The sequence below is a fragment of the Geotrypetes seraphini genome, chromosome 4, assembly GCF_902459505.1.
Source record: "Geotrypetes seraphini chromosome 4, aGeoSer1.1, whole genome shotgun sequence".
NCBI classification, from domain to species: Eukaryota; Metazoa; Chordata; class Amphibia; order Gymnophiona; family Dermophiidae; genus Geotrypetes; species Geotrypetes seraphini.
The window spans coordinates 204602875-204624066 of NC_047087.1; the positions used below are offsets into that span (position 1 = coordinate 204602875).

A 21192-nucleotide genomic window follows, 5' to 3' on the forward strand; every position below is an offset into this window, starting at 1 on the left:
CTTTAGTTTCTTTCCCAGAGATCCGAAGTCTCTAGCTATGTCCTCCAGGGTGTTCCTAGCAGTGTCGTTCGTCCCGACGTGGATGAGCAGCATTGGGAAGTGGTCCTGGGGCTTGAGAAGTCTATCAAGACAGGTGGTCACATCTCGTATTCTGGCTCCGGGCAGACAGCAGACCTCCCTCGACTGCATATCCGGTCTGCATATTGGTCCCTCGGTGCCCCTCAACATGGAATCCCCAATGGCTATCACTCTACGCCTCTTTTGGGGGTGTCGGTCCATTGTCCCTGGAGATGTGTGTTGATCCTGTTCCATGTCCACAACGGTAGTCTCTTCCTGCAAGACCTGGAATCTGTTCTTCAGGTTCAGATGCGGAGTCGATGTGGAGCTGCCCTGTTGAGAGAAAGAGTGAGAAGGTGAAGAGATTGTAAATGGGAAGGGGGGTCTCCTACGTTTACCTGTGGAGGAGGTCACTAACTGCCAGGAGTCAGTGTCTCCATCCATCTCCTGAACAACAACAGTTGTTTCCTTTATCGACGGCCCTGGTGTCATCATGGGAGATCCGTCACGATCCCTTTCTGTGATTTGGGATAGCTCCTGCACTATCCCATCGATATAGGCCTCATCCTCTCTAATGCCTCTCAGACGTTTCACCTCCTCCCTGAGGCTCCTTAGTTCCTGCATGATGTCATCATCCTGTTGGCCAACCTCCTCTGTCTGTGTAGAGGCCGTAATGTACTGCTGTGTGATGGGCTCGGTCTGCATGGAGATGTCTTTTCCCGATGCTTTGTTCTCCTCTGTCTGCGCATAGGTTGAGGCCATTTCCTGGATCATCTCGGTGCAGGGGATACCGACCTTGCTTGTGGGTTTCACGCTCCTTGTCCGCCCTGCCATAACACAACAAAAAAGGGAAAGATAGAGAGAGTTAATGAGAGAGTAAATGTGAGAGTATGATAGTATAAGAGAGTGTAAGAGAGTGTATGAGATAGTATGAGAGTGTAAGAGTATGAGAGATAGTATAAGAGTGTGTGAGGTTAGGGCCTCTGAGGTAGGTACCCTAAGAGAAAGGGTTGAAGTAAAGCTGAAAAGTTAGGTGTTAGAGAGAGCAATAGGGTGTCTGGAATGAAGGATTTGCCCTAATATGTCCTGTTGCCCCGGATTTGGCTCTTCTTAAGGCTCTTCGCAAAGGCGAACTCGCTAAGGCGAGCGCCTTTGCCGCTCGCCTTCGCCGCGCGCCGAACGGCTGCGCGCCGTTGGCTCGCCTCCTTTAAAGGAGGAGCCCGGTCGCTGGCTGCTGACGCGTGGGGTGGGCGGAGCTACTCTCGCCGCGACCCCGCTGGCTGCCTCTGGGTTTTCTGGCGCTGCTAGCGCCTCTCTGTGTCTCCCGCCTCGCTCAGCTCACCACCTCCTCTCTGCCTGGTGAACCTTCTCCCTGCCTGCTGCCTGTAAGCAGTGCAGCGCCCGTTGGCTCGCCTCCTTTAAAGGAGGAGCCCGGTCGCTGGCTGCTGACGCGTGGGGTGGGCGGAGCTACTCTCGCCGCGACCCCGCTGGCTGCCTCTGGGTTTTCTGGCGCTGCTAGCGCCTCTCTGTGTCTCCCGCCTCGCTCAGCTCACCACCTCCTCTCTGCCTGGTGAACCTTCTCCCTGCCTGCTGCCTGCCTGCTGCCTGTTCCTACACATAACACTAGAAACAGTGATAAAATAGACGAAAGACCACAAACTAAAGCTGAACCAAGACAAAACTAAATTCCTACTTCTTGAAAATAATAAAACCCAACCATAACAAACCTTGAAATAAACTCCATCACATACCCCTTGCAACCCAATCTAAAACTGCTGGGAATAGTGTTAGACAAAGGCTGCACCATACAATTCCAAATCAACAAAAGTCCAGAAAGTCTTTGCAGTCATGCACAACTTAAGGCAAATCTGAAAATACTTTGACAAAAAACAATTCAGATTCCTGGTCCAGTCCCTAGTTTTAGGACTACTAGACTACTGTAACATTCTATACTTGTCATGCCCTGCCAACATGATAAAGCAGTTACAAACAGTTTAAAATACAGCCCTCAGACTAATATACGTGTTGAAAAAATACAACCACATTAGCATTGCCTTCCAAGACTCACACTGGCTCTCTGTACAAGCACGCATACTCTACAAATTCTACTGCATGCTATTCAAAGCCCAGAATGGTGATGGACCAACCTATCTAAACAATCGCCTAACCAGGAACAACACATTCAGACCAAGGAGAACACAGGCCCCCCTTCACTCACTCCCCAACAAAGGCATGCAATGTAAGAAAATGTTTGATGGCTTACTAGCCACCCAAACAGCAAAACTAGACCAACCTGCTGATCACAACGTCCAACTACAAAACCTTCAGGAGAGAATTAAAAACCAAGCTATTCAGGAAATTTGTCTAACCGTCTCGATATATCCCTGGACCCTAATGCTTCTTCTAATTATCTTTTTTGTAATCTCACTGGGTATCCCCAGATCAATTCTTTTGTAATCCGCCTAGAACCAAAAGATATTGGTAGAATAGAAGACACTAATACAATGTATTAATTGTAATTAAGAGGTTTTGCAGCTTGCCAAATTGAAAAGATGTGTAAGTTTCCTGGCCACTGACTGGATGACTTGTTCCGCTATGTCAATGTCTGTTTAAACCAGAAATATTGTCTGCATTTCTCAGGTTATGTGAGATCATCCATTTGCACAGTTTGTTTTGCATTAAGCACTACAAGATCAGGATCTTGAGGAAACATAATATGTCCTTCAAGCAAATGTAACAAAGTTTCTAGTGCATGTGTCTAGTCCTGAACAGTAGGATTTTGTCGCTGAACGCGGGAAGTCATCATGCCATTGTATCGAGCGATGGTGCGTCCACATCTGGAATACTGCGTTCAATATTGGTCGCCGTACCTCAAGAAGGACATGGCAGTACTTGAGAGAGTCCAAAGGAGAGCAACGAAACTGGTAAGAGGACTGGAACACTGCCCATACGCCGAGAGGTTGGATAGGCTGGGGCTCTTCTCTCTGGAAAAAAGGAGGCTCAGGGGAGATATGATAGAGACCTTCAAGATCATGAGGGGCATAGAGAGGGTGGATAGGGACAGATTCTTCAGGCTGAAGGGGTCAACAGGCACGAGGGGGCATTCAGAGAAACTGAAGGGAGATAAGTTCAGAACAAATGCAAGGAAGTTTTTTTTCACACAAAGGGTCGTGGACACTTGGAATGCGCTACCGGAGGAAGTGATCAGGCAGAGTACGGTACAAGGATTCAAACAGGGATTGGACGGATTCCTGAGGGATAGGGGAATCGTGGGATACTGAGAGAGGTGCTGGGATGTAGCACAGGTATAGAAAGCTAACCAGGTAATAAGTATAGAAATCCAACCAGGTCGTGCATGTGCAAGACCGGAGGGTTAGGACTTCGATGGGAAGATAGGACTCAATGAGAAACCAAGGTGGCAAGGGGGCCCCTTCTGGTGATTCAGACAGGCCGTGACCTGTTGGGCCGCCGCGGGAGCGGACTGCTGGGCAGGATGGACCAATGGTCTGACCCGGCGGAGGCACTGCTTATGTTCTTATGTTCTTAAGTTGCTGCGAAAGGATGTCGCACATCTTTCTATTCTGCCTCCTTCCCAGAAGGCTGTGCCATGCTTCCTCAGTTTTCCCTTTTCAAGCAAGTTGAGAAGGTGTCTTTCTGATCTGCTCTGCAGTTTTTAAAAATTATTTTCAGGGCTTTTTCACATCTGAAATTTGAGGCTTTCATGCCTAGAGGTTCCCACATGGTGGGATTTCCGCCTGAGAGAAGACCCAGACTCGTGCGGCAGAAGTCTGCTGCTAGGAGGATCAACCCTCAGGGACACCTGTCTAGGCAGCCAGCTTTAATATTTTTGGAGCTCAGGGTCCACTCCACAGTACCTTGCTCTCATCCCTGATTTATCAGAAGCTTGAGCACAGGCTGTTTGGCTCTGTGTCTGGCTGTTTGGGCTTTATTGGAACCAGTTGCTTTTTTTCTCCTCCCTGTCGTGATGCGAGGCGTATAGGGGATGAGTCTTAGTCTAACATTGGTCAGACTGGTAGCCAGAAGATCACGCTTTCTGTGTAGAATTTGAGGCAAAGTCTTCACCAGCTTCTCAGCTGCAGGCTCTTGAGTTGACAAATAAACAGATAGAGGAACCAGTTCAAAAAATACTTTCCACTTTCTGAAAGTGGAAAGTATTTTTTGAACTGGTTCCTCTATCTGTTTATTTGTGATTCCGTTTTTTGGAACTAGGCTTTTTTGACCTAACCCAGTCGTTTATATTGGGCTCTTGAGTTGACACAGAAAAGGCTTCACAAGGCACTGTAAATAAGGTTATAGCCTGTGGGGAAAATCAGGGAGGTCTGATTTTTGTGGTTTTGGAGGTTTCTGAGACTAGGCGATAAGGCCTCCACCTCCAGAAACTCTTTTTTGACATGTTTTGATTTTTCGATTTTCTCCCCTGGGCCGTTTTTGGCACTACTGTGGCCATCTTGGATTTCCCGATTATTTTTTTAAAGCCTCTGTTTGTTTCATACTCCCTCAATTTTGCTTAAAATTGACCAGGAATGGACTTCTCAGACCTTTATCATGACAGATTTGAGCTGCATGGTCAGCTGAGGAGCGTCCGTGTACCACATGCTGCAGATCATATGGAGGTAGAAACATAGAACATAGAAACATAGAAGATGACGGCAGATAAGGGCCATAGCCCATCAGGTCTGCCCACCCCCAAGTCTACTATCCTAGGGATCCCACTCCTGGTGACAGGTTCCCTTGGCTTAACCCTCTAAAGGATCCCACATAGGCATCCCATTTGCTCTTAAATTCTTGCACGCTGTTTGCCTCGATCACCTGCACCGGGAGCTCGTTCCAAGGATCAACCACTCTCTCGGTGAAGAAATATTTCCTGGTGTCACCATGAAATTTCCCACCCCTGAGTTTGAGCGGATGCCCTCTTGTGGCTGAGGGTCCTTTGAGAAAGAGAATCTCTTCTTCCATCTCGATACGGCCGGTAATATACTCGACATCTCGATCATGTCTCCTCTCTCCCTACTTTCCTCGAGTGAGTACAGCCGCAAATTTTTCAGCCTTTCCTCGTACGATAGATCCTTGAGCCCCGAGACCATCCTGGTGGCCATCCGTTGCACCGACTCTACTCTCAGCACATCTTTTCGGTAGTGTGGCCTCCAGAATTGCACACAGTATTCCAAATGAGGTCTCACCATGGTTCTGTATAATGGCATTATGACTTCAGGCTTCCGGCTGGCGAAACTCCTGCGGATGCAACCTAACAACTGTCTTGCCTTAGATGAAGCCTTCTCCACATGATCAGCAGTTTTCATGTCTGCGCTGATGATCACTCCCAAGTCTCATTCTGTTGAAGTTCTAGCTAAGGTCTCACCATTCAAGGTGTAAGTTCTGCACGGATTTCTACTGCCGAGATGCATGTTCTTGCATTTCTTAGCTTTGAAGCCCAGCTGCCAGGTCAAGGACCAAAGCTCCAACAAATGTAGGTCCTGTGCCATACTATCTGGTGAATTGCCGTCTCTTACTATATTGCATAGTTTGGCGTCGTCAGCGAATAACGTTATCTTACCTTGAAGTCCGAGTTAGGTCCCATATGAATAAGTTGAAAAGGAGCAGGCCTAAGGCTGAGCCCTGCGGTACTCCACTGGTAACCTCCAATGTTTTAGAGAGGGTACCGTTAACTACCACCCTCTGAAGTCTGCCACTCAGCCAGTCATTTACCCATGTAGTTAGTGTTTCTCCCAGCCCCATTGATTTCATCTTGCTCAACAGCCTGCGATGCGGGACACTATCGAAAGCTTTGCTGAAGTCTTCTAGGGCAGGGAATCCACAGGAGGCTTGTTTTTCAAGGAAGAGACCCTTTTAGGAGCCATCCAACAATGAATTGGCGAAACACAGTTGCGTATTTGCTGCGGAGTCCAAGAGGAGGAAGTGAGTGTCTCTCCAAGGGTCACTCCTGATTTCTTATGTCTGATGTAGAGCACATATTTAAAGTGTCAGGGTTGGCTCATGTCATCTGCAAGTGTGCCTGGGCCTGAGCAGGCTGGGGACTTCTCCCAGATGGCTTCCTGATTGGAGGCAGATCTGCCACCAGACCCAGAGGCCCAGTTTGTCAAAGACTGGGATGAGTGGGGTTTTGAAGCCATGCCTTTGTTATCCCAGGGAGCTACTTCTCTCCTGGAAGATTCCCGGCTCTCAGCATGAGGCTGGCGGGCAGTAGGCTGTGGTCACCAAGGAGGGGATCCAATGGTGCAGCACCTATTTAAGGTAATGGAGCTTCCTGGCCTTATTGCAAATTCATTGTGAGAATTGAAACTGGAATCCCTGCGAGTCTCCACTTCTCAGCACTCAGTTATGAATGGCTCCATAGTTCAGACCATGTACTTGCCCTCGTATCTAGATATCACAAAGCTCATCACAGATTACTGGAAGCCCCAGAGGACTTCCTGAGGGTAGCTAGAACTATAGTCAAGCTTTACCTGGTGGCTTCTGATTTCCAGCTGATATTTGATCAGCCTAAGGTGAATTTTCTGGTAGCCCAAGTTAACCAAGTTGCGGCTGTGGCTTCATTCGTGACTCTTAAGGACATTCTGAGCACTGTTGAAGAGGGGAAATGTGTGTTTAATAGCATATTAAGTTAAATAGCCACTTCTATATGTTTTTTGCACTATATGGTTTTTGTATTTGAAGTGCTTAGTTAGACAATATACTTCTATTTTTGTGGGAATAGTGATAGAAGCGACAGGCCTTAGCAATTTCTTGGATCTGGACTGGATAGTCAATTTCAAGAAGAGTTATTTGGTTCCAATCCAACAACTTGAGTACCTGGAAGTTTGTTTGGCATGGCAGTGGGCCGTGCTTTTCTGCTAGAGCATGTAAACAGAATCTCCAGCAACAGCAAATAACAGCGTTATTAGCAAGGCTGGAGCCTACTGTGTGGCATTACCTCCAGGTCAATGGTAGTGCTCATAGAGGTGATAACGTGAGTAAAGGTTCCTATGTGTCCCCTGCAGTACTCCCTTCTGTCCCGGTGGTCACCTCAGTTGGATTCACTCCAGCAGTCACTTCGTGGCAAGTGGAGGATGCCTGCGGATGGACCTCATGGCCTCAGCAGTGAACAAAAAGGTGGATTGCTTCTACAGCCGAAGATTCGTGCCCAGAAGCGGAGTGTTGGTTGAATTAGTTCAACCTTGGCTAAGGACAGGGCTCTTGTATGTGTTTCCCCCATGTCCCATAATAGGATGGGTTATTCACAGGATGGGTTATTCACAGGATTGCAAGTCACCCAGGCCTGGTGGTTCTCGAGGCACTGGACTGGGCCCGCAGGCCTTAGTACGCAGACTTGGTTCTGATGCAGAGGGATAAGAGTCTCAGGTTGCCCAGGACATAGTACACATAGAAAACCCAGAATATCCAGGCTCTTAAGTGGGCAGCTCTAGTGAGGAAAGATTACTCAGAGGGGGGTCATAGTCACTCTCCTTTAGAGCTAAAAAGTCTGCAGCCATCAAGACCTATGCTAAGGCCTGGAAACTGTTTCAGCACTGGTGGTCCAAAAATAACGTGGAGCCTTGGAAAGCTCCAATTTTGGAGATTCTTGCATTCTTACAGGCAGACCTTGAGAAGGGCCTGGCGGTTGCTTCATGAAAGTCCAGGTTGCAGCTCTTTCCTTCTTCAGAGCTCATGGGGACAAGGTCTCTTTGGTCTCGCAGACATAGCAAGATTCTTAAAGGGTGCTCTTTGATTGCATCATCCGGCGAGATCACCCTTCTGATCCTGGAGTCTCAATTTGGTCCTTAAAGGGCTCAGTAAGGCTCCCATTTAAGCTGGTGTTTCTGGTAGCTATTATGTCTGTAAGAAAAGTCTCAGAATTGCAGGCTTTCTTATGCAGGGAGTCATTCCTCAAGATTACAGAAGCAGTATTTTCTTTAGGCACAATTCTGTCATTTTTGTCGAAGGTTGTTTCGGCCTTCCAAGTCAACCAAGAAGTCCAGGATCAGATCATAAAACTCCTTGACGTTTGGAGAGCTCTTCTCTGTTATTTGGAGATGACCAGTGACTTTTCAGGTCTCAGATCACCTCTTTGTGCTTACTAGTCAGGCCAAGTGCAGTGTAAAGGCATCTAAGGCCTCTATTTCCAGATAGATCAAACTGGCAATCTCGTCGGCATATATTGGCTGTGGTAAACAGCCACTGATTTCAGTGTGAGCACATTCTACCAGAAACATAGCTTCTTCATGGGCACAGTCTCAGGCGGTCTCGCCTAAGGAAATTTGTAGGGCGGCCACAGGGTCCACTCTTCATACTTTCACCAAGTTTTATAAAGTGGACATAGCAGCTAGGAAGGGCACCACCTTGGATCCTCTGTTCTGAAGGTAGGTTCAGGGGTCCCACCCTAGATTCAGGGGACTGCTTTGTATGTCCCTACTGTTCAGGACTATTGGAAAGAAAGATTAGGTTCTTACTTCAATAGTCTTCTTTCTTTTAGATGTGACTAGTAGTCCTGAGGACCCACCTTGTCATTGTTTTGAACCTACTTTCTGTCTTAGACTCTGAGTGTATTTTGAGACTTGAGAATGCTTCTGCTACTCAGCTTGGATAAATTTGTTAAAAAAAAAAAATCCAGGTATTTTTCCCTGATAAAATGGTTATGTGAATAGCTAATAACTCCAAGAAAGTTAGTTCTGGCTGCATGCCATTTCTATTTTGATCTTTAACCTTACTTCTTATACTTGTTACAGAGTAGAACAGAATTGGACTGTTGGGGTTATTCCCCGTACCCCTCTATCTTATGTCTTCCTTTAAGAGTATTTGGAGGAACTATCTTAATGCCCATTCCCAAGAACCCAAAACTGAGCCCCTCTGATATGACCAATTTATCTGCCAGTAGCTTCCATCCTCCTATTTATCAAAATGATGGAAGTATATGTCACACAATAACTTAAATGGTACTTGCAACACTTCAGTATCCTCCACCCTTCACAATCGGGATTCAGGAAAACTCACAGCACTGAGACTGGTGGCAGGACTAGTAACAAAAAGCAAAGAACTACTAAGCAAGGGTCACAATGCAATCATAATCCAATTTGACCTAGTAGACTTCAATTAAATGTCCGAGATCTTCAGTGATTTTGGATTTATCAGCAAAGTCCTTTCCTGGTTCCAAGGCTTCCTAACCACTCTGCACTATGTTGTATGTAAGGATGGTGAACTTTGACAGCTGGGACCTGCGGACCCTCCCTGCAGGGTCCCCCAAGGATCCCCACTTTTACCATTAGCCAACATCCTCACCACTATCAAAAAATGTGTCCACATCATAGAAAATTGAACCTCAACCCATCGCATCAAACTAAATAAGAACAAGACCAAATTCTTTTGGCTAGGACCCTCAACTGATCCATGCTATACTCCAAGGATTACACAGACTTTCCATTAGAACTACAATTCCAAATCTTAGGAGTAGAATTTGATAACTACCTATCCATGAAGAGCCTCATACAATCAATAATAAAACAATCTTGCCTTATGATGAGAAAGCTAACAAAACAGGCTTTCTGAATTTTAGTGCAATCCCTAATCCTATCTCGACTAGACGACTGTAATGTACCACTAGTTCTTTGCTCTAAAACATTGCTATCGCGTCTACAACTAGTTCAAAATGCACCAGTAAGACTCCTATATGGACTATGGAAATTGGAACACCTATAGCCCTACTATGTGAAACTACATTGGCTACCCATAACCACAAGGATCAAGTTTAAATTAGGCATCGCTGCCTTTAAGATCCTGAGAGGGAATGCCTCCAACTACCTAACAGAGTTGGCCATCCTATTCCAGGGTGCTTCCAACAGATATTCCACCAGAAATATTTCCACTTAAAATTTCCAGCATGCAAGAATATAAAGTTTACCAGGCAAATTACCTTATCCACTAGCAAAATGCTGGAACTAACTACCATTTACACTACAATCTTGTGACCACTATCTCAGGTTCAGAAAACTTTTAAAAGCATTTTTAAACCAAGACAGGGAGCCAATCTTGAAATAACTGAAATGGTAATTGTAAAAGCCCATTTCTAAACTGTCTAATGTAATTCCTGGGACATAACGATTAGCCAACGATGAACTACTTGAACTTGTAATGATGTATTTGTAACTATGAACTAACTACCTGTACTAGCAACCCTACTGAATGTCTGTGTCAATCTGTCCATTGTAACTGCCTGGGTAACTAACCCAACATCTTGTAATGTAATCCGACCTTGAACTGAATAGGTAAAGGCGGAATAGAAAACCTGATTAACATATATGTTCCCCTTCCTCCCCCCCCCCCCCTCGGTGTACCTTTAGATTTGTGTTTATTTCTAACTCTTGCGAACAGTGGCAGGCAGCAATTCACATGCACAGTCATCGGATGCTTCGAAGAAGTTCCTTCTGACATGTCTTGCATTACTAGAAAAAGGAAGTTGTGATTGTTTTGGATACTTTCCTCCAACACAAGCAGTGCGTGTGAATTGTAAATTAAGTGGAAACGGGGAACTTACTGAATTTGGGGGAGGGCGAGTATAAGGAGAGATGCTTGATGAGGAGGAGAGAACAACAAACAAAAAAGCAGTTCAGTCCCAATTGAAGTAATCCGATTTATTAATAACAAACGCTCAACATGACCACATTTCACCCACAAGCTGCATCAGAGGTAATAACTATGAACAATATAAGTAAAAATCAAACCAAAATCACATATATAGTCAAATCATAAATAAAATCCAGTTAAATCGTATAAGAACATAAGAATAGCCTTACTGGGTCAGACCAATGGTCCATCAAGCCCAGTAGCCCATTCTCACGGTGGCCAATCCAGGTCACTAGTACCTGACCAAAACCCAAGGAGTAGCAATGTTCCTTACTACTGATCCAGGGCAATCAGTGGCTTCCCCCATGTCTTTCTCAATAACAGACTATGGACTTTTCCTCCAGGAACTTGTCCAAGCATTTCTTAAAACCAGCTACGGTATCTGCACTTACTACAACCTCTGGCAATGTGTTCCAGAGCTTAACTGTTCTCTGGCAATGTGTTCCAGAGCTTAACTATTCTGTGAGTGAAAAAAATTTCCTCCTATTGGTTTTAAAAGTATTGCCCTGTAACTACATCAAGTATCCCCTAGTCTTTGTAATTTTTGACGGAGTGAAAAATTGATCCACATGTACCCATTCTACTCTTCTCAGGATTTTGTAGACTTCAATCATATATCCCCTCAGCCGTCTCTTTTCCAAGCTGAAGAGCCCTAACCGTTTTAGTCTTCATATGAGAGGAGTTCATCCCCTTTATCATCTTGGTCGCTCTTCTTTGTACCTTTTCTAGCGCCCAGTGGCATGCTAACATATGTGACACCTAGGGCCCATTATTTTTTGACCCCCCTCCCCAATCTGTTTGAAAAACTTGATGGAACCCGCCCTGTCAGGTCTCAGCCGTGGCCCGACAACTGTTCCGGACACCAGCATTTACCTTGCTGGGGTCCGCTCACCTGCCCGCTGCCTTCTGACTCCTTCCCTGGACCCTCTTCTGCTTTTCCCGGCCCTCTGAAAGTCTTTGACGTGCTACCACGCCTCTGGCCTTGTCACGACTCCTTCTGTGCATGTGTGGAAGTCTGCGCATGCGCCATCAATCCTCCAGCGTTCTCCAGCAATCAGCTGATTGCTGCTGCTGGGGATACCAGACTGCCGCCTCATCTTCAACGCTACCAGGAGCCATCGGAGGGATTGTGGTAGAGCCGCAATTAAACCTCCTGTCTGCCCTGGGATTGCAGCAGAGCCACGACCCTGCCTGCTGTTCTCCCCCCCACCTGGAAGTTCCCAAACCATGAACCCCAAGGCCAGGAACAACCCCCCCTCATGCTTGCACCCAGGGATATCTGTCTCCACCGCCTCGCCCTTGCTACGCCACTGCTAGCGCCACTATATCTTTCTTGAGATAAGGAGACTTAAATTGAACGCAATACTCCAGATGAGATCGCATCATGGAGCGATACATGGACATTATAACATTCTTAGTCTTGTTAACCATCCCTCTAAATAATAAATTAAAAGCATATTCAAACATGCATTAACATACTTTCAGTATTGCAAAAGGTGAAGTGGGGAAATAAAGTAGTGCAAAAAAATTCCAATTAAAGATAGCTGGTGAGATCGTGAGCACAACTCTGTCACTCTGTGAAGATTCAAGCAAGGTCATATTAGCCCTGAAGAAACGGCTTAGTGCTGTGAAACTTTGGCATTTTAATAGACTGCTTTAAACATTCACGGTGGGTTCAGTTGCAAAATATCTTGGTCCTCAATTATTTTAAACCTCAACAGCGAGTTGTCACTCTATGGAAGTTTTTTAGCCAATGAGTGGAGGTGGTGGTTTGAGCTTGAGCTCTGCCAATAAAACCTGAAGCTTATTCTTTCATTTGAGCAGACTCTCAGCTACCTTTTAAGTGGAGTTTTTTGCACTACTTTATTTAACATATTTCCATACACAGGACTTCATTTAAACCAGTATATGATATGTACTTTCAGATAGTTGATGGCCAAAATCACTAGGAACTTGCTCAAGTGATTCATAATACTGTGTGCTTGACAATCTGTTTCTTTGATAATAAAACTAATAACAATGTGAATATAAAAACAGGAAAAGTGAGAACTTGTGACATTGTACAAACAAAGTTCATTAAAAAGGAGTATGACACATTAAGAATTTAGCTTTATATGTTTGTATTCTTTCTTTTAGGCTGTGTGGTTTAGAAGTGCTAACTAGCAGGGTTTGTGCTAACATAGGCCTGGATGCTAAACCAGTTGAATTTGTTTGACAGGAGATGTAATTTACTGACCGATGTCCACAATGGCTCATCGCGGGTTTTTCTGTGTGTTCGTTGCAGCCTCTGACTCTGCCATGCAAATGACTTCATTGGTATTAAAATTAGGTCATTAATATTAAATTGAGCACCCTACCAATGCTCTAACATTGCTTAAGCCTGCACTAAATCTAGCAACCACTACAAACGACCCGAAATTACCCACAGGTAACTGTTACCGATAGGTCTGCCATAGACAGCCATGACAGCCTCACTCCCTCCTGCCTCAGAAATGCCCTCCCCCCCTTAGGGCCTTAGGTATCTGAACCAATCAGAGTCTTAGGACCCTCCCAGTGAACCCCAGGATGTTCTGGGAAAGAGAAGGCCCACCATTTTGAAGAGGTGGCCCTGTCAGCAGGAGGGAGTGAACATCCCTCTTTCCTGATTTCAACAACAAGGTACAAGGGGGAATTTGGGTGTATGCATGAGCTGGGTGGGTTCTGACCTGACTCTCTAAAGCCAACTAGACCACCAGGGCCTTCTGGGAGCATGGGGGTAGTAGGAGGGGTCAGAAAGGGAGGGCCTTGGTGTTGGGGGTAGTGGGAGGGGAAGGTTTTGGACAGTCAGGGGTGTGGGGGGTAGTCTGGTTGGCTAGGGCAGGATGGAGCATGCATTCCTCCTACTGATTTTTTTTAATTATTTTTTTTTTAAGTTCTTGGGGAGGGGATCGAGTGGAGGGGTCTGGGTGGCTGAGAAAGAAGGGAGTGGGTATCCCTCCTGCTGTTTTTTGTTTTTTTAAATGGGTGCAGATGTGTGTGTAACCAGAAACTACTCTTCCTGCCCTGAACAGCTCAGTAGCAGAAGGCTACTTCGGAGTTTCCCCTGCTCAGCTGCTCAGGGTTTGTCCTGCCAGCTCTGCACCTCTGCAAAACTAATTTGCGCACAGTCGGTTGTACATCGATCACCGTTTTACAGTTGGACAATTTGTCTACCCCACAACAACCCACTGGATTTTAGCGACAATTTTAGTGCATCTGGACCATTCCCTCGCTGTAGGTGTTAAATGCATTAAGTATAATGTGTCATATTCCTTTTTAATGAACTGTTGTTTGCACAATGTCACAAGCTCTCACTTTTCCTGTTTTTATATTCACATTTTTGTATATTATTATTGTTATTATTATCAAAGAAACAGCTTGTCAAGCACACTACATTTATGAATCAGTTGAGCATGTTTCTAGTGTTTTTAACCACCACATATAGTCAATATGACTATATGTGTGATTTTGGTTTGATGTTTACTTCCATTGTTCACAGTTATTACCCCTGATGCAGTCTGTGGGCAAAACGTGACAACATCGGGTGTTTGTTATTAGTAAATCAGATTATTTCCATTGGGACTGATCTGCTTTTTGTTTTGTTGCATATTGGTGGCAGATCGCTGCCTCTAATTAGTGTTGCTTGCAAGGTAGAGAGGAAAAATAGAGAAGAGAGGGGAAAAGACAGGGATTCTGACATGAAACAGGAAAGAGCTGGGAAATGTTGAGTATGGGGTTGGGGATGTCAGGGAAGGAGAGAGAGGGGGATCCTGACCGTGGTGGGAAAGGGAGAGAGTAAGAGAGGGAGATGCTGTACTGTTTGGATGGGGAGAGGGGAGAATGTGTAAACATATGAAAGTGACTTTGTGGCTCTGGGAGAGAAGGTGAAGCAGGTGCACAGGTGGTATTCTCGTCCATCCTCCCTGTCGAGGATAAGGGCCATGTCAGCGAAGCACACATCCTGGAGATGAATGCATGGCTATGTGGATGGTGTCATCGAGAGTGGTTTGACTTCCTGGACCGTGGGATGATATTCCAAAGGCTACTGCTGAGCAGGGATGGTATACATACATACATACATACTACTACTACTACTACTACTACTAATTATTTTTATAGTGCTACCAGATGCATGCAGTGCTGTACAGAGTCACAAAAAGTAAGAAAACAGTCCCTGCTCGAAAGAGCTTACAATCTAGACAGGCAAATAAGATGTAATGAATACAGTTAAGAGGAGCGGCTGGGTTGGAGGGCAGAGGAGTAGGGTTAAGGATTGAAAGCTATATCAAAAAGGTGAATTTTCAGTCTGCTTTTAAACAAGAGAAGGGGCTTGACGGACAAACTCGGATAATTTATTCCAGGCATAGGGAGCAGCTAGATGAAAGGAACAAAGTCTGAAATTGGCAGTGGAGGAGAAGGGTAACGTTAAGAGTGACTTATCTGAGGAACAGAGTTCTCTAGGAGGTATATAAGGAGAGAGAAGCGAGGAGAGCTATTGAGGGGCAGCAGAATGAACACACTTGTTAGGTCAGCAATATGATAGCAGGGAGCCAGTGAAATGACTTAAGGAGAGGGGTGACATGAGCGTAGCGAGGTTGGTAGAAGATGAGTCGCGCAGCAGAGTTTTGTACAGATAGCAAGGGGGAGAGGAGACACTGAGGGATACCAGTTAGGAGTAGATTGCAGTAATCTAAGCATGAGGTTACGAGAGCTTGGACAAGGTCCGGGTAGTGTGCTCAGGGAGGAAAGGGCGAATTCTATGTTTCTAAAGGAGAAAGCTAAAAATGTGGGGAAAGAGATTGAGACTGGATGAGAAGAGTTTCTGGATACTGGATTGGGGAAGGGGTGAGAAAGACAGAGGGGAGCGTAGGGGATGCTGGCTTTTATATTTTCAGTAAAACTAATAAAGGGTTGGGTATGTGGATTCATAATGGAGGAGGGGGTTCATAGCAGTGGGGATTGTTCACCATTGTGTGTTGCACAGTAGGGGGTTTAAAGTGTTCATCATGGGAGATACACCACAGATAAGAGAGGGCAGCACAGTGAGGGTATTGGATGACACTTGAGCTGGCCTTGACTGTCTTACGATGAAAGGAATATAATATCGGGGTTCATTTGTTGAATCTTGTATATTGCTGCAAGAGTCTCAACTTGGTCAACTTACTCCATCCTTCCTTTCTTTTTTTTTTTCTCATGGTCATATGGACACAGAACTTCTGCCTTTATCCACATTCATCTTGATGATAATTTCTAGGAGGAACTCGTAGTAATGCACATTTTTCTGAAATGGCTTTTGACCCTCATTTATTTCTAGGAAAGTGCTTTGGTACTGTGGTTTAGCAAACTTCTGATAAATATAATCTGCTTATTTTATTTATTATTCTTCAGTCACAGACTGATGATCTGCTGCTTGAGATCAAGCAGCTTAAAGAAGATGCAAAGAAGAAAGATGAAAGAATTAAGCAATTAGAAGATCTCCTTGTAAGTACAGTCATACTTTCAAAATATTAGAACCTTTTATCTAACATTTCCATTGACTTTTTGTGCACAGTTCTTGACAAGTAGGGGAATATGCTGCCTGAATAGTGATCTTATAGCTACCCTTTTATCCCATTGCTTTCTGTTGAATAATTTGTGTAAGAGGTGTTTTGAACATTTTTAAATAAGGCAGTCTCATGACTTACATGTGGGCTATAGTCAGCATGCTTGTGCTTGCTTTGCCCAGTTCTAGTTGTTTCAGGTGCAATATTTCCTTCTTTCAATCCATAGTTTCATAATCTCCTTCTCTATACATAATGTCTTCATCTTCTTTTCTAGCTCCTATATTCTCTTCTCACCCAGCCCCCTCCCCTGTAGTTTCAGTGGCCTTGCATCATCTAATTTCAAAAGTTAGAAAATCAAATCAAAGTTACTGAGCAAAAGCAGTTTATTTTCAGTGCACTAGTTAGGATTTGTATCCATAGTGCTGTATTCTGCTTCCATATTTCTTGGTTCAAACAGAACACTGTTCCTGTAAAGGTAACTTTGGCTGTAGCTTCTACAGCCTCCATTACTCATACTTTACTACTATCCAGTGTGACTTTATTTTCACTTTTGCTGGAATCAGTGAAAAATTCTCAGAGGACAAGCAGTTATATATTCTTACATATGACATCCACGGATCTCTGTACAAACAGTGAAAAGTGTACTGTCACTTTAAATTTTAGCACTGCCCTTGTGCATGTGTGCTGGTGCCTTCCTGCCTGACGTCAGCTCATGGGACTTGCAGTTCTTAGTTTTCTGTGGAGCTGAGAAGCTGTGTTTTTCAGAGTTCTCAGTGTGTCAAACATTTGCTTTTTGATGTCTTCCTTTTATTTTTTTCTTTCAGTTTTCATCATTATTAGTGGGTTTCTTTTTTTCTTCCTGTTTAGTCAAAATATTTGTTTGTTTTTTGGCCTTTGGGCCTCCTGAAGCCTTTACCTGATTTGGGAGCCTTTAACCATTTTCTGGTTGAGTTTTACTCAAGTTCTATGGGCTATTGAGTCCTTTGACTTTGCATTGACAGTTTTCCTCTTGATGTCCAAAGCACATTGCACATGATGTAATAAGACTATTTCAGTCACTGACATTTCCTGCTCTCTCTGCTCTCACATGCATTAGGGGTTGTTAAGGCTCAGAAACTTCAGTTTGAAAAACTTTTTGGTACCACTTCAGGGACACCAACCATGCCTGAGGATTCTATTGTGACACTCAACATCAATCTACTATGACGTCAACACCTGTACCACCAGCATCGATGACGTAGTGCAGGAACTCATGTTTTCATCATTGTTTTCAACATCGGGAGAGCCTTGTAAGAGAACCAAGAAGCACAATCATGTCTCCCCTAAAGACATGCCCAAGCTTCCACAGCCTCAAAGCATCAACACAAAGACAACTCAAAAATTTTTCTGTTTAAGATCATAAAATTGACAGCTTACCCTAAAAAAACAATACAAGCAGCACAAGGAAATCATACACAAAGTTAGCAGGTAAAGCCTGTACCCTGGCTCTCAACACCAAGAAAGCTTTATGTCATATTTGCGTATCTCGCACTAAATCAGGAAATATTCTTATTTTAGATCCTAAAAAGTTTGATTCCAGATATCTAAAGGAAGGTTTCAATAATGTATTACGGTCCAACTCAAAAACAAAGCACACCAGTATTGTAGTTTTTTGTGTAATCACTTAGAAAGAAGACTCCAGAAAAGTTGTCAGGCCCAGAATTCCCCCATTCACACCAGAGCTCAGAGGGTTAATATCTTCAGATCTTCTAATACCCTGTAAATATATATCTCTAGTGATTGGGGGCAATGAATCAGCTAGCATCTTAGGACTTCAATAAGATATATTTTGAACATCTCTATAGCAGACACCAATGGAGACTTAGGAAAATTTAAAAGTCTCAAATTGTGTCTCCTAAGTTGACTTTCTAAATATTCCAAATGTCTTGATGTACAGTTCTTATCCTTTATTGTAATTGCTTCCACAGATTTCAAAGTCTGAATCTTATCTTTCAATGCCATCAATTCTGAGGAACATTGACTGGAAACCTGTGCCTGAAGAAAAAATGCTTCTGAAATAACTTTCAAATCAAAAGTATTCTGCTTAACTTTTCCCAACACAGAAAGGTGCATGCCACTAATGGCCTCCCAAAGTGACTCCAAAGGCACTATGGATGTTTTTACAATTTTCCTTTGTTCAAAATCAGGAAGGGTCTGGATTTTAACTCACAAGAGTATTCTGTTTCTTGCCCAAGGATCTGAGGCCACCTCTGTAGACAGATCTTCTCAAGTTAAGCTCGCTGTTTCCGTCGTCTGCCCACTTGCACACCGGGAGTTATCTGAATAAGGGACTCCCCTGTGCCGATCAACAGTCAAGCCACTTTCTGGCTGAGGGGGATCTGCACATTGGCATAGACAAAGAGAAAGAAGCATTCGGTCCCACTGTTGCTCAAAAACAATCGAGCATTGCCTATTTCATCACAGGAGTAGAAGAAGACACTGGGGGAGGCTCACAAACCTTCGCTCTCCTTTTCCCCTTCCTAAAGAGGTTGGGTTTCTGATTTCGCAGACTTAGCTTCAAAATTGCAGAGCCACAGTTTATGTGTTCATTCATCATTGCACCATCTTGAATCCCTCCTCTGCACGGTGTTAAAATTGAGTGACAATACACTTTTCACTGTCCATACCAGGTTCCATGGATGACCTCACCCATATGTGAGAATATATACCTGCTGTCCTCGAAGAACATCTGCTACAGGTAAGTAACTTTTCTTTTTGCTGTTGCTTTAAAATATCTCAGCAAAATGTTGTTTTAGATTAATATTACCATCATGTCAGGAAAAAAACCTCTTTAAATAGTAATGTTATGTGTTGAAGATGTGTGTATAACTGTGATTTGCCAAGGATTCTCTAAACTACATCTTTGCCAATGGAACTAGCATTATTTTCGCAGTATTGCTAAATCCTTTGCAAACTTTAATGATATTTTTTGTTTTTTAATAAACATATTTTCTGCTGTTGCAAAACGTTTCTATCCTCAGTCTCAACATTACATGTGATTTTCAAAAAAACAAGCAGAAATATTAAGAAAATAATTCTGGTATTTATATTAGATTGGTGTAATATCTTCATATGTCATTTATGAATGCATAACAGTTATGCATCATCATTACTCATGGGATTTTTTTTGTTCATCTTTTTTGATTTCTTTAAAGACTACCAAATGCAAATGCTCCACAGAAAGCCAAGACTCTAAAGGCGGGAGGCGTACACATTTTGAGAGATATACACAGACACCATTTAGGAGGAGTTCAGTGAGTACTACAAAGTTACTTCTGTGAGCAAATGCAATTTATGGGTATAGACATTGAATATGATATCAGATAAGAAGTCTAAAGCCCATCTTGTCTGCCCAGTTTCATTTCAGGTATGCAGTCTTGAACCCCTGTTAACTTCCACATTCCCATTTCAGCTAAAGAGCTTCCTTATCGCATGGTTTTTTAAAAAAATTGGGTACTGTTTTCATTCATCACTTCTCTGAGAGCCCTTTGCATATATCCACCACCATTCCTGTAAAGAATGTTTTGATGTTACTCTTTGGTCTATCTCCTTGGAGCTTCATACTGAGATCTTATTCAAGGGTTTGTTTCCTTTGAAGAAAGTTTACTTTTTGAGCTAAATTTATCTTACTTAAAATGTTTGGGTATCTTTATCTTAATCTGTCCTTTAAAGTATACTTTTTTTAGTTTCTTATACTTCATTTTGTATGGCTCTTTTAACCCCTACTACTACTACTACCTATCATTTTTATAGCGCTGAAAGGTGTACAAAGCATTGTACATTTAATATTCAAAAGATGGTCCCTGCTCAGAAGAGCTTGCAATCTAATTTGGATAGACAGGACATCTCTGTGTAAGTGGGTGGGAATCAGATCAGAGGAACAGGTGGTGAATTTGGAGGAGAAAGGAAGATGAGCAGTTTCCTCTTTGTGATTTCAGAAAAGGAGGAAAAGGTGGCAGGGGTTGTTGAAGGGAAGTTGGCAGAGTTGACAGCTGGAAAGGGTGGTGGGGGAGGTGACCTGGTTGAGAATTCAAGGTGGATCTTGTGAATCTTGTCATAGAAGAACTCTGCCATCGTCTGGAGGGGAAGTGAGGAGGGGATAGGATGTGGAAGTACTTTGAGTAGAGAGTTGAGTATGGTAAAGAGACAGGGTTGGCATGAAGAGTTAATTAAATGATTGTAGTAGTTTGGAAGGACGTCAGCATGAATTTGAAGTGTATGAAGTCAGCATGTGTGCGGGATTTAAGCCAAAGATGTTCAGCATCTCAGGCACATGAGTGCAGGTAACGGATGTTGGGGGTCAACCAGGGCTGGGGTTTGGCAAGTCTTACAGGATATGAAATGGGAGGGGTGAGGGTATCACTAGAAGGATAGGATAGCTTCATTGACAGATTTGTACGACATAATAGTTGAAAAGAGAGATGAAACAGTGGTGGAGAGCATGTCAGGGTCAATAGCCTGAAGGATCCTAAATGTATGGGTAGTGATCGGCTGGATTTGGGGGGGGGAGGGTGATGAGTTGTGAAGGTTAGCAGCTGGTGGTCAGAGATGGGAAGAGTCGAGGTGCAGAATTTAGTGATAGAGCAGTTGGAGAAGAGGACAAGGTCAAGGAAGTGGCCTTTCTGGTGCATAGGGGCGGTGGAGCACAGCTGGAGATTGTATGAGGATGTTAGAGTGAGAAACCTGGATGTATAGGAGTCAGAGGGGTCATCGGCATGGACTTTGAAGTCACCGAAGATAAGGGAAGGAGATGAGGGTTAAAGAAAGGAAGGGATGCCAGGAGTCAAAGTCAGTGAGGAAGAAGGAAAAGAACATATCAGGGGGTTAATAAATGATTGCTACTCTGAGAGGTGAAGGAGAGAATGCATAGAAAGCAGTCTAAAGCATTTTCATTGTGGAT

General features: G+C 43.9%; 1 protein-coding gene across 9 annotated transcripts in view; it reads left to right on the top strand.

The window, feature by feature from the left end:
• CCSER2 (coiled-coil serine rich protein 2) overlaps positions 1-21192 on the top strand; it is a 296048-nt gene that overhangs the window by 175615 nt on the left and 99241 nt on the right. For all 9 annotated transcript variants that reach the window (XM_033940825.1, XM_033940821.1, XM_033940822.1 and 6 more), the window contains 2 exons: positions 16099-16191; positions 19448-19546. In XM_033940825.1, coding sequence (XP_033796716.1) covers positions 16099-16191; positions 19448-19546 — 192 coding nt within the window. The remainder of the gene's footprint in view (positions 1-16098; positions 16192-19447; positions 19547-21192) is intronic.